The 14,961-nt window shown below is 45.8% G+C and overlaps 1 protein-coding gene across 1 annotated transcript in view; it reads left to right on the plus strand.

Moving 5' to 3' along the window:
• tdrd12 (tudor domain containing 12) overlaps positions 1-14,961 on the plus strand; it is a gene marked incomplete at its 5' end in the record, with an annotated part of 68,433 nt that overhangs the window by 10,650 nt on the left and 42,822 nt on the right. The window contains 4 exons of the mRNA XM_084095203.1: positions 3,609-3,794; positions 6,432-6,585; positions 6,676-6,803; positions 11,928-12,137. Of these exons, the coding sequence (XP_083951329.1) occupies positions 3,609-3,794; positions 6,432-6,585; positions 6,676-6,803; positions 11,928-12,137 (678 nt within the window). The remainder of the gene's footprint in view (positions 1-3,608; positions 3,795-6,431; positions 6,586-6,675; positions 6,804-11,927; positions 12,138-14,961) is intronic.

A 14,961-nucleotide genomic window follows, 5' to 3' on the forward strand; every position in this document is an offset into this window, starting at 1 on the left:
GCAGGACTAAGCCGTTTTACAGATGATCGCCGTCAAAAAAGTTCAGGAGGTATTTCCTAGCGATAGCTGATTGAATGTATGTTTAGTCCAGTGCCTGTAACGTTAATAAGATATTGATCGAGTTCAGGCTGTCATATGTGGATGGATCAACTTATTTTGTTGTGTATTTTTAACAGTTTCAATATGAAAAATAACTTTTATATTGATTCAATGGATTAATTGCATTTGGGGAAAAAAAGTGTTATGAATTTATTGCATTTTGGGGAAAAAATGATCAGTTTTTATAATAAATCTTTGAAAATCAAAATCTGGATTTGAATTTGTTTTGTTATTATAACCTAAATATGCTATGTGAAAGTTTGAAACAGAAAATAGCGTTTTTCATCTTGCCAAATTCTTGGTAAAGAAAACACATTTTTACTCAAATTAATCAAAATGGATTTATCGCGTTTTGGAACCAAACTCTTCATATATATATATATATATATATATATATATATATATATATATATATATATATTCCATCCATCTTCTTCCGCTTATCCGGGGCTGGGTCGCGGGGGCAGCAGTCAAAGCAGGGATGCCCAGACTTCCCTCTCCCTAGACACTTCCTCCAGCTCTTCTGGGGGGACACCGAGGCGTTCCCAGGCCAGCCGGGAGACATAGTCCCTCCAGCGTGTCCTAGGTCTTCCCCGGGGTCTCCTCCCGGTGGGACATGCCCAGAACACCTTCCCGGGAAGGCGTCCAGGAGGCATCCAGAAAAGATGCCCGGCCCACCTCAGCTGACCCCTCTCGATGTGGAGGAGCAGCGGCTCTACTCTGAGCTCCTCCCGAGTGACCGAGCTTCTCACCCTATCTCTAAGGGATCGCCCAGCCACCCTGCGGAGAAAGCTCATTTCGGCCGCCTGTATCCGGGATCTTGTCCTTTCGGTCATGACCCAAAGCTCATGACCATAGGTGAGAGTAGGAACGTAGATTGACCGTTAAATCGAGAGCTTCGCCTTGCGGCTCAGCTCCTTCTTCACCACGACAGACCGGTACAGCGACCGCATTACAGCAGAAGCTGCACCGATCCGTCTGTCAATCTCCCGTTCCATCCTTCCCTCACTCGTGAACAAAACCCCAAGATACTTGAACTCCTCCACTTGAGGCAGGAGCTCTCCACCAACCTGAAGAGGGTAAACCCCCCTTTTCCGACTGAGAACCATGGTCTCAGATTTGGAGGGGCTGATTCTCATCCCAGCCGCTTCACACTCGGCTGCAAACCGTCCCAGTGCATGCTGAAGGTCCTGGTCTGATGGGGCCAGCACGACAACATCATCCGCAAAGAGCAGAGATGAAATCGTGTGGTGCCCAAACCTGACACCCTCCGGCCCCTGGCTGCGCCTAGAAATTCTGTCCATAAAAATTATGAACAGAACCGGCGACAAAGGGCAGCCCTGCCGGAGTCCAACATGCACCGGGAACAAGTCTGACTTACTGCCGGCAATGTGAACCAAGCTCCTGCTCCGGTCGTACAGGGATCGGATAGCCCTTAGCAAAGGGCCCTGGACCCCATACTCCCGGAGCACCCTTCACAGGATGCCGCGAGGGACACAGTCGAATGCCTTCTCCAAATCCACAAAGCACATGTGGACTGGTTGGGCAAACTCCCATGAACCCTCCAGCACCCTGTAGAGGGTATAGAGCTGGTCCAGTGTTCCACGACCGGGACGAAAACCGCACTGTTCCTCCTGAATTCGAGGTTCTACTATCGGTGGGATTCTCCTCTCCAGTACCCTGGAATAGACTTTCCCGGGGAGGCTGAGAAGTGTGATCCCCCTATAGTTGGAACACACCCTCCGGTCCCCCTTCTTAAAAAGAGGGACCACCACCCCGGTCTGCCATCCCAGAGGTACTGTCCCCGACCGCCACGCGATGCTGTAGAGGTGTGTCAGCCAAGACAGCCCCACAACATCCAGAGACTTGAGGTACTCAGGGCGGATCTCATCCACCCCCGGTGCCTTGCCACCGAGGAGCTTCTTAAAGGGTACATAACATACACAGTTTCACCTAATCTCATGTTAATCTTGAGTACCTATAGAGTAGTAGTGCATCCTTCATATCTCCAGAAAGTCTTTAGTTTTATCATATTTATAAAAGAAAAATACAGCTTTCCGATTCTCTCCGGGAAAAAGCAGAGCTCCTGGAGGTGTGCCGTGGGCGGAGCTATAGAGTCAACATATATTCACTTATGTGCTGATTTCCAGCAAAAGACAGAAATCTGATCCAGTTGTACTTGCATGAATGGGGTCTTTTATCACTGGGACCGCTCCACGTTTTAATAGCAAACGATTTGCAAATCCAGCGTCGACCTGGGCCTTGTTAATAAAACGTTCGTCACTGAAATGACCAGAACACACAACCGCACCTGCTACACTCCGTTGTGTAAAAACAAACTGCATCCACTGTTCCTGTAACGCTGGGTTCTTTGGGAAGCTGAACACGGTAAGCTTTCCCTCACATCCAAAAACACACTTTGGAGACATTGAACAAATCCTATGCAGTGCTGCCGATGATTTCCTGTTGAAGCGCGTTGATGTGCGCAGCCTCGCTCTCCTCTGGTCGACGTGTGCGCGGGCGCGCTTTTCCGAGAGAAATGCTCATATAAGGAGTTCCACTCTCGTCTACGTCATTAGATCCACGATCGAAAAAAATCAGCCGAAACTTGTACCAACCCGGAAGAAATTCTCCGTTTATTCGTCCAAAATATTTTTTTTAAACTTTGGCCATGTTTAGCATGAGAATCCATCTCTTTAACACTGTAAACAACTCTGAATACATGAAACAACATTGTACCCCCCCTTTAACTACCTCGGTGACTTCAGCTTGGGTGATGGACGAGTCCGCCTCCAAGCCCTCAGCCTCTGCTTCCTCAATGGAAGACGTGACGGTGGGATTGAGGAGATCCTCGAAGTATTCCTTCCATACTCCGGTGATATCCCCAGTCGAGGTCAACAGCTGCCCACCTCCACTGTAAACAGCGTTGGTAGGGCACTGCTTCCCCCTCCTGAGGCGCCGGACGGTTTGCCAGAATCTCTTCGAGGCCGACCGAAAGTCCTTCTCCATGGCCTCACCGAACTCCTCCCAGGCCAGAGTTTTTGCCTCCACAACCACCCGGGCTGCAGTCCGCTTGGCCCGTCGGTACCTGTCAGCTGCCTCAGGAGTCCCACAAGCCAGCCAGGCCCGATAGGACTCCTCCTTCAGCTTGACGGCATCCCTTACTTCCGGTGTCCACCACCGGGTTCGGGGATTGCCGCCTCGACAGGCACCGGAGACCTTACGACCACAGCTCCGAGTGGCTGCTTCGACAATGGAGGTGGAGAACATGGTCCACTCGGACTCAATATCTCCAGACTCCCTCGGGATCTGGTCGAAGCTCTGTCGGAGGTGGGAGTTGAAGATCTCTCTGATATATCACAGTTAAATAAAATAAAATAATTATACACAGTACACACAAACATATTATGTAAACAGAAACTTTTATTTTGGATGTGATTAATCGTTGCCCATCACTAATTTTAATGATGTTTTTACCTGTTATTTGTGCTCATGTTTTGATGTTTCAGTTCCTGCTGTGGAGGAAGTATAGTGGGCCGAGTGTAGCGGAGAGCTACTGTTGGCCCGCGGTGGCTCGGGGTTTCGACACGGTGCTGGTGTCGCATAACGGGGACAATCCTCTGTCCTACATTCCTCCTCTGCTGATGCTGTTACAGACGGTCTCTGTCGTCTCCAGTCTCGCTGCGCGCACTGGGGTGAGATTCCTAAAGATATCCTAAATGTTTCCAGCAAATGTACATAAAACTAATCAATGTTATACAGCTCAACATGATGAAATGTTAGCAGTGTTGTTTTCGTCAACGATGACGATAACGAAATGATTTCGTTGACGCACCTTTTTTTTATGACGATAACGCGACGATGACTAGCTAAAAATGGCTCTAAGGTGACTAAAACACGACGAGACGTTTTCGAGTTTTCGTTGACGAGACGGAACGAAAATGATTATAAGTCTGACGTTCAATTAGGGTTGCCAACCGTTCCGTATAATGCGGAATCGTCCCGTATTTGACACAATAAAGTCTTGTTCCATATTGAACTGATACGGAACGCACTTTGTTCCGTATTTTTGAGAATCAATTCAGTGCAAATCCATGACAGACACATAGCTTCTAATATGTCAGACTATGAACGAAGACATTTGTAGGCTATGAGAAAAAAAAACAGACGGTGCGGTAGATGCTAATTTCTCCCCCTGTTTGTCTATGATCAGCGTAGCGTTTTTAACATCTTGGAACATCATCAGAGAATGCCCTTTTAATTGGTCGTTTCGCATTGTGAGTCACGTATCGTAGCAACGATGACGACAAGTGACAACAGCGGGAAATGTAAAAATGACTACCTCCGAGCAGCCGGCGAAAAAGAAAAGAGCACAGAAATGTAAAATTGAATGGGAAAATGACTACCCGTGGCTGGAATGTGTGAGGGACAATGAATACAAGGCCAATTGTACCATATGCCGTCGCGTTTTTTCTGTTTGTCACGGCGGAGTGTGTGATATTAAGCAGCACGCATCAGGAGATAATCTAATAATTCTATTGAATAAGTTCGCACACAAGGCTACAGAAAACTTGTGTTTATTTTTCTTCAAATGCAGTCTAAGCCGGTGAGTTTTGAATGTTATATGTTGTTTTTGTTTAAGTTAAAAATAAAACGTATTATAAACTAAACAAATCCATGGTTCATTGTTGGCAAAATGATCATGATAGCCTTTATATTTCACATCTATGTGGCTCAGTCTTGTATATTGATTGGGCCTACTTTGCTGTTCTATAAATATATAGGCCTAATAAGTTGTATTATAATATGCTATAAGGTATGAAATATATTTATCTAAATGTATCATTTAGTTTCCACAATATTCACCAGAAGTCATCATTTCAGGGGTTATTTTTCAAAAAAAATGTTATGAATTGCAACACTTGCTACAACCTGTCAAACCTAAGCCCATTTCCAATACTTTTTAACCTAAATTAATTTGTTAAAGACTACTTTTTTTCTTTTTTTTTTACTAAAATTGACTAAAGCTTGACTTAAACCTTTTTGCGTTTTCGTTGACTAAAACTTGACTAAAACTGTCAAATTTAACTAAAACTAAAATGTGACTAAAACTAAAAAGCATTTTCGTCCAAAAGACTAAGACTAAAACTAAAAGGGCTGCCAAATACAACACTGAATGTTAGAATATGATCAGTATGTTATTCTAATGTTGATCTAGCTTACTGCTATTCTCATATAGCCAACGAACGAACTCACAGAATAACATAACTTTCAACGCACTCAAATGCTGTTTAGTGTGATAGTGTAGAGCAAGTGAAACAGCGCTGCGTTGCCTCACAAGTTTTATTCGTCTAGTAAACTGACCTGTGTGAGTATCATTCAGCACTAGCGGGTAAGTTTGTTCAGTAGAATAAAATGTCCTTATTCCTTTATATCCACAGGACTCGCGTGTGGCGCTGAGATCTGTCTCTCATTAGCACTCGCGCCCTGCTTCACACCACAGTCATGTTAAACACATCAATGTTTTCACTCATCCATAAACATTATTAGATCCATCAGCATGACGGCAAGTTCCATGATTTCACTTATCACTGCATCATTAAGCTACGCATTTGTTTTTGTAAGAGGTTAGCGACCCCTAGCGGCATAAAAAATTACATAATGTAGCTTTAAACCATCAACGTTAAATTATTGTTTATTGCTTATGAATTTCCAATGTTTTCTTTACAAACTGAAGCATTTAAATAGATCTATTTGCTAAATATTAAAAAAAAGAGAATATGTGAACTCTTTTGTAGTAAACATCCCTGAAACCCACACACACACACAGAAAATCTATTTAAACTAATGTCACCTATGTAATGATGTATTTTGAGGGTGTGTAATTGTTACCGTTCTATGCCCATCATCCGTTATCTCCACCACTTAATCAAACCACTCTTCTTTGAAACATGATGATGTGATTTTATTTCACGTCTTTGCGTTCCTCGTTGCCTCTCGTATTGAGCTATTTGGTCCGCAAACGTGACAGTATTCTTACCACGACTGATTTGGCTCACTGTGGTGCAGCTCCATCTCTGGGCTCAGTGATCGCCAGACATTTTTTAAAAACATATCCTAGCGGTGTTTATGTGATGTAGAAATCTCAATTTAAAAAAATTGACCCATGTGACTGTTTTTGTGGTCCAGGGTCACATATGTCCTAGCAGTGTGTTTACGGTATTATCTAAATCCAAAAACTAAATGGCCAAGAATAGAAATGTGATTTTCATCTCAGAACGCACAGTTCTAAACTCTCTTTTCCTCTAATCCTCTTGTCACAATCTAATCAGCCTGTGGCGGTGATTCTGTGTCCGGGCTGGGAGAAAGTTCAGACGGTGCTGGAGCTCCTGGAGGACAGCAGAGCCACTCAAAGTCTCCATCCCACCAGTGTTTTGCTGGGCCTGGACCAGGACGAGCCCAAGAAGTTCAAGATCCAGAGGAACTGTGAGTGTCCGTCCGTAGCACACGAGATGTTGAGTGTGGGGAGTCTGGATCAAAACCAAAAGCTGAGAGGTTGTTGCGTTGCCGTTACAGGTCAGCTGCTGGTGACGACCCCGTTCTCCATGATGAGACTGCTGGATGCTCAGTGCTTTCTGTTCCTGAGGCTGTGTCACCTGGTGCTGGACGAGGCTGATGTCCTTTATTCACAAGCTCCTGAGCAGGTGATGCCAAAGAGGAGGAGTGCACAGTTTGTGCCCTTTCAGACCAAATTTGTCCCACTTTAAATTAGAGATGAGTCACGATTTTCGAATATTCGATTAGTTGATTTTATTATAGAATATCGAATAGTTTGTGCAATTATTATCTTTAAAAGAAATCCCCATGTTTTTGGTTCTGATGCGGTGGTGACACGTTCATGTAACCAGGCAACTCTCAGACAACAGAAGAACACCACATCATCTCACACCAGAGCATGTGAGCGGAGTGGTGATATTTATATAATTATATATATTTCCTCCAGAGCGGAGGATTCATTTCTAAGGATTACGCTCCGCTTGCTCAGTCCCCTCATCGCCCTCATCGTACCCGATCCTGCACAGTGTTTAAAACAGACATCAAGCTCTAATACTTGAACCTCGTAATATTTCTTTGAGCCAGCGCTGCTGTCTGCCGTTTCGTCAGCTCCCAGTGCACACAAACAATAGCAACGGTGCGTAATGCCTTATCCGGCCACAACAATGAATGTTTTCATAATATATTGCCTGTTCCGCATCTCATGATTATGCATAAGACTAGTGTTGTCAAAAGACCCGGTACTTCGGTACCAAGTCGGTACTAAAAAAATGTAAACGTCACGGTACCAAGTTTTCTTAAGTACCGGTGGTACCGAGGACCCGTTCAAACCCGGTTCCTTGATGCGCATGCATGCACTGAGCGCGTGCAGTTGCGCGTCCTCTTTATTAAAGCGCTGAGACATGGCGACTGGTGGTGCTGCTGATGTGGTGGCTGTAAATCCACTTGTTGATAAGAAAGGAGGAAAGAGACACTTATGGAAATATTTTGGATTAGGCTAATGTCACGTTGCCATAAGTGGCCGTTCACATAGCGCGTTTTTTGCAGATTCGTTATTCCAAATCTCTCATATTAGGAGCGACGCGGCACGCTCGTTTTTCCCGTTTATATACTGTCTATGGTTTTTCCAGGAGCGCCTATGTTCATGTTTGCATAGCAACGACAGACGCCACGGGAGAGAAAGCACTTGTGGAAAGGAGAAACTTGTCGATCTCCGAATGCAACGTTACGTTACTGTACATGAGGAGAGTAAGATGGAAAGCTTGTAAAGATTAGTTCCATATAAATTCACGGATAATTTGTTGTTTTGTCGTTAGTGAAAATCAATATTGACCTTGTATTTGAAAAAGGATCCTCATATAAAAACAATAGGCCTACTAAAATTCAGAGTAAGTTCGTTCGCATTCGGAGATCGACTATTTTTGAAACGGTGCGAACTGTGCTCTCCATGATGACGAGGAAGTATCAGCAAAGAATTTATCGATTTCTAGCACTTTGGTACCGAAATTGGTACCGAGAACCGTGGATTTTCACTGGTATCGGTACCGAATACTGAAATTTTGGTACCGTGACAACACTACATTAGACATTTTGTTTATTAATAAACTAGTGTTTTCTGTGTCAGTGTCAGCTGCAAAGATAAAGTTGACGATAACAGTGAACGCGCCTATAGAGAGAAATGCACACTTCATACAAATTACCCTAACAAGCAGAGAGTAGCCAATTTCTATTTATTTTTTTAATTGTTTTGTTTAAAATTAGACATTTCAATAGCCTGACGTCGTCATACTCAGATTCTAGTCAGAATGTGAGTCTGATACTGCTCCATTGAGTTTTGATTATGGGGCGTGTTTCAACCGAACCAGGAAAGAAAATGCCTCTGCACTCAATTGGATAGACCTACAACCAATCAGAGCAACAGAGTAAGTGACGTATGTTTTTCATTCATGTTTCCGATCGACAAATGCCTTGATCGCGGTTCTCTGTTCCTCTTTTAAAAGGAATTCGCTGTCGATATCTTCTATAACAGACGCGATGGCGGTATCTACACATGATGTTTCATAAACAAAGTTCGGGAGGAGCACGTTCAAATAATCAATCCAATCAACTTGTCATCAAACGATTGCCATGCCTACCTTATCAGCATGAGAGGAAGCATATATTTATTCACTCTGTCAACTCACCTAACATTCCTTGACAGTTTTCAGCATCCCTCCACTCACTCTCGGCTTGTTCTTCCACAGCCTGGAATACGGGGGGAGTACCCTGGGTTCGGGCCGAATACCGAGCCCGCCCTCTCCTCGGACAGCACCCCAAATATGCATTTATTCTGTCTGACTTATTTATAAGTGTGAAATCTAAATTCTACAGAGGCAGTCATCTTTTCTTTGACTGTCTATGCATCTTTGTTGTAAACGAATTCAACCCAAGCGCTCTTTGATGACGTGGTTGATTACGTTACCGTTGCTCATCTGTCCATCATCGATTAAAGCCCGCCCTGCCGGCAATTTGATTGGCTCGGCCTTCTGGGAGCCGAGCATAATTACTCCTCAACGGATCGAGTCCAGACCGAACTTCCCAACCAAAAAATATTGTGGGCGGGGTTCGGGCTGGCACCCAGGCTAACATTTCAAGCTTTCTATAGATATATTTCTCAGGTCTGTGAGGCAAGTAGCTTATATTAATTTATGAGACGAGCTCTGGTTCACACGCCGGCGCCGTCGTGTCCTGATTATACTGTCTGCTATATTTATATTTATTAAATCCAGGCAATTGGTTGATGAAACATTGATTAAAATTAAGATACAATCACTTTGAAAAAAGACTTTCTACAAAATTAAGAAGTGGTCAAAATCATGTCTGACCCAGTCCATATGTCTCTGGATGTATTGGACATCTTATGATCCTATCTTACTCATCTCATGCGGTTCCCTTTTCATATAATCAACATAGATAAAAAAAACCCATTATATTATTTAAACATAAACTTAAATATACTATGTTTCATATTTAAGTTATATTTAAGCGTCACACCGCTCCGCTTCGCTCACATGCTCTGGTGTGTAGCCTATATATGCATGTCTGCATGCATGTGGGGGAGAAGTGTGATTTTCGAATAATCATCGAATAATACCCAGCGATCTTCGAATATTATTTTTGCTTGAAATGGCCATCCCTACTTTAAATTGGGCATCTTGAACAACTATGTATATGTAATTATGTATGCATGTTGAAACTGGCGGTTATGGTAAGGGGCGGGACATTTCCCAAACACACTCGAAGCGCTCTACTAATCACAACACACTGCTCCAGCCGACCAATCAGAGCACAGTGTGCTTTTCAGAAGGAGGGGCTTCATAGAGACAGGAACTAAAGAGCGTTACTGACAGACTGGGAAGAGAGGAGCTGCAACAATAGCCAATTTCCACTGATGGGCCAAAAGAGGGTGTGCTAGTGTATGCCAGGGCCAGTCACGTTTCCACAGTCACTTCAGGGGCTTGATTGGGCCCGCCGAATACCTTGGTCCAAAGCAGGCCAGCTTGTGCTTAAGGGGCAGAGGAGAAAACAGAGGAGGAGTTTACCTGAGTCAGGAGACGTCACTGAGCGGATGATCCCATATACCAGCTATCATTAGCATTAAAGACTTTGTTTGAATACCTTCTGTTTGTGATCCGATGTGGATTCTGATCACTGTATATTGAAAGATTATGTGTATTTTCAGTTAACTTAAGTCAGATGCATTTACATGGTTACTGTGCATTAGATTTAATCAACACTGTCTGTGTCTGCAAAGGGGTGTGTGCCAAATGGCCCATACAGATGAATGGCCCATTCAGATGTATGGCCCATAGAAACTGATTGGTGTGAATGAATAAAAAGAATCAGCATTGCTCAGAGTGGATTAGCAAGTTAGATCGATCTCCTGTGGGAGGTCCTAACAGTTTTCCTTTGTTTGTAGCCCTTTTGTCTTCATGTATAAAGTTCTGTCTTAGACACAGAACTTTGGGTTAAGATTGTTGAAGGGTGACATGCTAACATCGCTGCTGAAGGACTGCTACACTACAAACCTTCAATAAATTCTTCTCCCCACAAGAACTCTGGTCAAGCTTACTTATTTTATGTATTGGAGAAATCTAATACATTGGCGAGCCACCCAAACCACTGCTCGGCCAAATACACCAAAATCTAACAATTATGGTAGAAATATCTATACGCGATGCAAAAGGTGCGCTAACTATTACCATAGTAAACACTGTCACAATCATGTTTTTATTTTATCTGTCAGTACTTCTCGTCTCTTCATACTGGACTGTCTGATTTAAATCTTTAAGCAAACAAAAGCCCCTTTCACACAGAGATTCCGGAAAATACACGGATAAAGTGACCCGGGATTTGACCTGGGTTTGTTTGATTTTGGTTCATTCACACTGCCAGTGATTTTCCAGAATCAGAGAGTGCGTTCACACACAAGCCGTAAAAATTCCGTAAAGACACGTGACATCGACGTGGCATCTAATGTCTCAGAAGCGTCTTATGAGCTGCGGTTTCTCGCTTGAACCCTCGCTTGAAACAACGCTTGTGCATTTTTTTTCTCTGAAACGATAATAAACTTGCATATTACGTACTGTTTCACAGCTGGCAAACGATCCCGACTTCAGCGTCATTATTACGACTTGGCATTGATGACGGCTTTTGTTCACACAGCACACGTTCTGGGACTGAACACGGCAATGTTACTAGGTCCCCAACCCGGCATCGATGCCGGCATCAATCCCGGGTCGTGTTTGCGCTCACACAGGTGTTCTGGCAATTTCCCGGCAATTTGCCGGGATCATCGTGCTGTGTGAAAGGGGCTAAAAAGATTTGATCATTTTTGTTTAGTGATCTCGCTAGTTTCCATTGATTTCTTGGCGTTACACTACCAGTGATTTAATTTGTTGGTGAAATGATGTGACGTTGTTCCAGAGAGGTGTGTTATGGGTGTGTTTTAGTGAAGCGCTGTAGAGCTTCTGGCCTGACGGTGGAAACGCAGCAAGTTTTGGGCTCAGTGCTCCAGGTCCAAGGCTATTAGCCCCGCCCGCCCATTTAAAGCCCAGCTCACACTGGCCCGGCAGTGGAAACAAGGCTAATGGAGAATATGGGAAAAATAATCAACTTTCAAGCAGGAAAACCTCTTCTAGTAGAGCCCAAAAACAACATCAAGACTTTGTGAAAGGGTCATCTCTAATATAAAGAGGGACCCTCAGATTTGTTTTGAACATGTCTCTGTGTAGATGTCGGTGATCCTGAAGCACTTCCAGAAGGTGGTGTCCGGAGAGGAGCGGTCCTCGTGTCCCAGGCAGATCATCGCGGTGGGCGGCCGCTGGAGTGACGGGATCCAGGCTCTGGTGCGAGAACACATGATCTACCCCTCTGTCATCATCACAGTGATGGAGGAGGCCGCGCTGTACGGCAGGGTTCATCAGGTCAGTCCTCGAGCGCTGGTGTTTCTGTCCTGTCCTCTCGAGAGCTGGTGTTTCTGTCCTGTCCTCTCGAGAGCTGGTGTTTCTGTCCTGTCCTCTCAAGAGCTGGTGTTTCTGTCCTGTCCTCTCGAGAGCTGGTGTTTCTGTCCTGTCCTCTCGAGAGCTAGTTTTTGTGTCCTCTCGAGAGTTGGTGTTTCTGTCCTGTCCTCTCGAGAGCTGGTGTTTCTGTCCTGTCCTCTCGAGAGTTGGTGTTTCTGTCCTGTCCTCTTGAGAGCTGGTGTTTCTGTTCTGTCCTCTCGAGCGCTGTTTTTTCTGTCCTCTCGAACGCTGGTGTTTCTGTCCTGTCCTCTCGAGAGTTGGTGTTTCTGTCCTGTCCTCTTGAGAGCTGGTGTTTCTGTCCTGTCCTCTCGAGAGTTGGTGTTTCTGTCCTGTCCTCTTGAGAGCTGGTGTTTCTGTTCTGTCCTCTCGAGCGCTGTTTTTTCTGTCCTCTCGAACCCTAGTGTTTCTGTCCTGTCCTCTCGAAAGCTGGTGTTTCTGTCCTGTCCTCTCAAGAGCTGGTGTTTCTGTCCTGTCCTCTCGAGAGCTGGTGTTTCTGTCCTGTCCTCTCGAGAGCTGGTGTTTCTGTCCTGTCCTCTCGAGAGTTGGTGTTTCTGTCCTGTCCTCTCGAAAGCTGGTGTTTCTGTCCTGTCCTCTCAAGAGCTGGTGTTTCTGTCCTGTCCTCTCGAGAGCTGGTGTTTCTGTCCTGTCCTCTCGAGAGCTGGTGTTTCTGTCCTGTCCTCGAGAGTTGGTGTTTCTGTCCTGTCCTCGAGAGTTGGTGTTTCTGTCCTGTCCTCTCGAGAGCTGGTGTTTCTGTCCTGTCCTCGAGAGTTGGTGTTTCTGTCCTGTCCTCGAGAGTTGGTGTTTCTGTCCTGTCCTCTCGAGAGTTGGTGTTTCTGTCCTCTCGAGCGCTGGTGTTTCTGTCCTGTCCTCTCGAGAGTTGGTGTTTCTGTCCTGTCCTCTCGAGAGTTGCTGTTTCTGTCCTGTCCTCTTGAGAGCTGGTGTTTCTGTTCTGTCCTCTTGAGCGCTGTTTTTTCTGTCCTCTCGAACCCTAGTGTTTCTGTCCTGTCCTCTCGAAAGCTGGTGTTTCTGTCCTCTCGAGAGCTGGTGTTTCTGTCCTGTCCTCTCGAGAGCTGGTGTTTCTGTTCTGTCCTCTCGAAAGCTGGTTTCTGTCCTGTCCTCTCGAGAGCTGGTGTTTCTGTTCTGTCCTCTCGAGTGCTGGTGTTTCTGTCCTGTCCTCTCGAGCGCTGGTGTTTCGGTCCTGTCCTGTCCTCTCGAGAGTTGGTGTTTCTGTCCTGTCCTCTCGAAAGCTGGTTTCTGTCCTGTCCTCTCGAGCGCTGGTTTATCTGTCCTGTCCTCTCGAGCGCTGGTGTTTCTGTCCTGTCCTCTCGAGAGCTGGTGTTTCTGTCCTCTCGAGAGTTGGTGTTTCTGTCCTGTCCTCTCGAAAGCTGGTTTATCTGTCCTGTCCTCTCGAGAGCTGGTGTTTCTGTCCTGTCCTCTCGAGTGCTGGTGTTTCTGTCCTGTCCTCTCGAGAGTTGGTGTTTCTGTTCTCTCGAGCGCTGGTGTTTCTGTCCTGTCCTCTCGAGAGCTGGTGTTTCTGTCCTCTCGAGCGCTGGTTTATCTGTCCTGTCCTCTCGAGAGCTGGTGTTTCTGTCCTGTCCTCTCGAGAGTTGGTGTTTCTGTCCTCTCGAGCGCTGGTGTTTCTGTCCTGTCCTCTCGAGAGTTGCTGTTTCTGTCCTGTCCTCTTGAGAGCTGGTGTTTCTGTTCTGTCCTCTTGAGCGCTGTTTTTTCTGTCCTCTCGAACCCTAGTGTTTCTGTCCTGTCCTCTCGAAAGCTGGTGTTTCTGTCCTCTCGAGAGCTGGTGTTTCTGTCCTGTCCTCTCGAGAGCTGGTGTTTCTGTTCTGTCCTCTCGAAAGCTGGTTTCTGTCCTGTCCTCTCGAGAGCTGGTGTTTCTGTTCTGTCCTCTCAAGTGCTGGTGTTTCTGTCCTGTCCTCTCGAGCGCTGGTGTTTCGGTCCTGTCCTGTCCTCTCGAGAGTTGGTGTTTCTGTCCTGTCCTCTCGAAAGCTGGTTTCTGTCCTGTCCTCTCGAGCGCTGGTTTATCTGTCCTGTCCTCTCGAGCGCTGGTGTTTCTGTCCTGTCCTCTCGAGAGCTGGTGTTTCTGTCCTCTCGAGAGTTGGTGTTTCTGTCCTGTCCTCTCGAAAGCTGGTTTATCTGTCCTGTCCTCTCGAGAGCTGGTGTTTCTGTCCTGTCCTCTCGAGTGCTGGTGTTTCTGTCCTGTCCTCTCGAGAGTTGGTGTTTCTGTTCTCTCGAGCGCTGGTGTTTCTGTCCTGTCCTCTCGAGAGCTGGTGTTTCTGTCCTCTCGAGCGCTGGTTTATCTGTCCTGTCCTCTCGAGAGCTGGTGTTTCTGTCCTGTCCTCTCGAGAGTTGGTGTTTCTGTCCTCTCGAGCGCTGGTGTTTCTGTCCTCTCGAGCGCTGGTGTTTCTGTCCTCTCGAGAGCTGGTGTTTCTGTCCTCTCGAGAGCTGGTGTTTCTGTCCTGTCCTCTCGAAAGCTGGTTTATCTGTCCTGTCCTCTCGAGAGCTGGTGTTTCTGTCCTCTCGAGCGCTGGTGTTTCTGTCCTGTCCTCTCGAGAGCTGGTGTTTCTGTCCTGTCCTCTCGAGCGCTGGTGTTTCTGTCCTCTGGAGCGCTGGTGTTTCTGTCCTGTCCTCTCGAGAGCTGGTGTTTCTGTCCTGTCTTCTCGAGCGCTGGTGTTTCTGTCCTCTCGAGCGCTGGTGTTTCTGTCCTGTCCTCTCGAGAGCTGCTGTTTCTGTC

The sequence above is a fragment of the Abramis brama genome (genome assembly GCF_963993115.1).
Source record: "Abramis brama genome assembly, chromosome: 20".
Lineage (NCBI taxonomy): Eukaryota > Metazoa > Chordata > Actinopteri > Cypriniformes > Leuciscidae > Abramis > Abramis brama.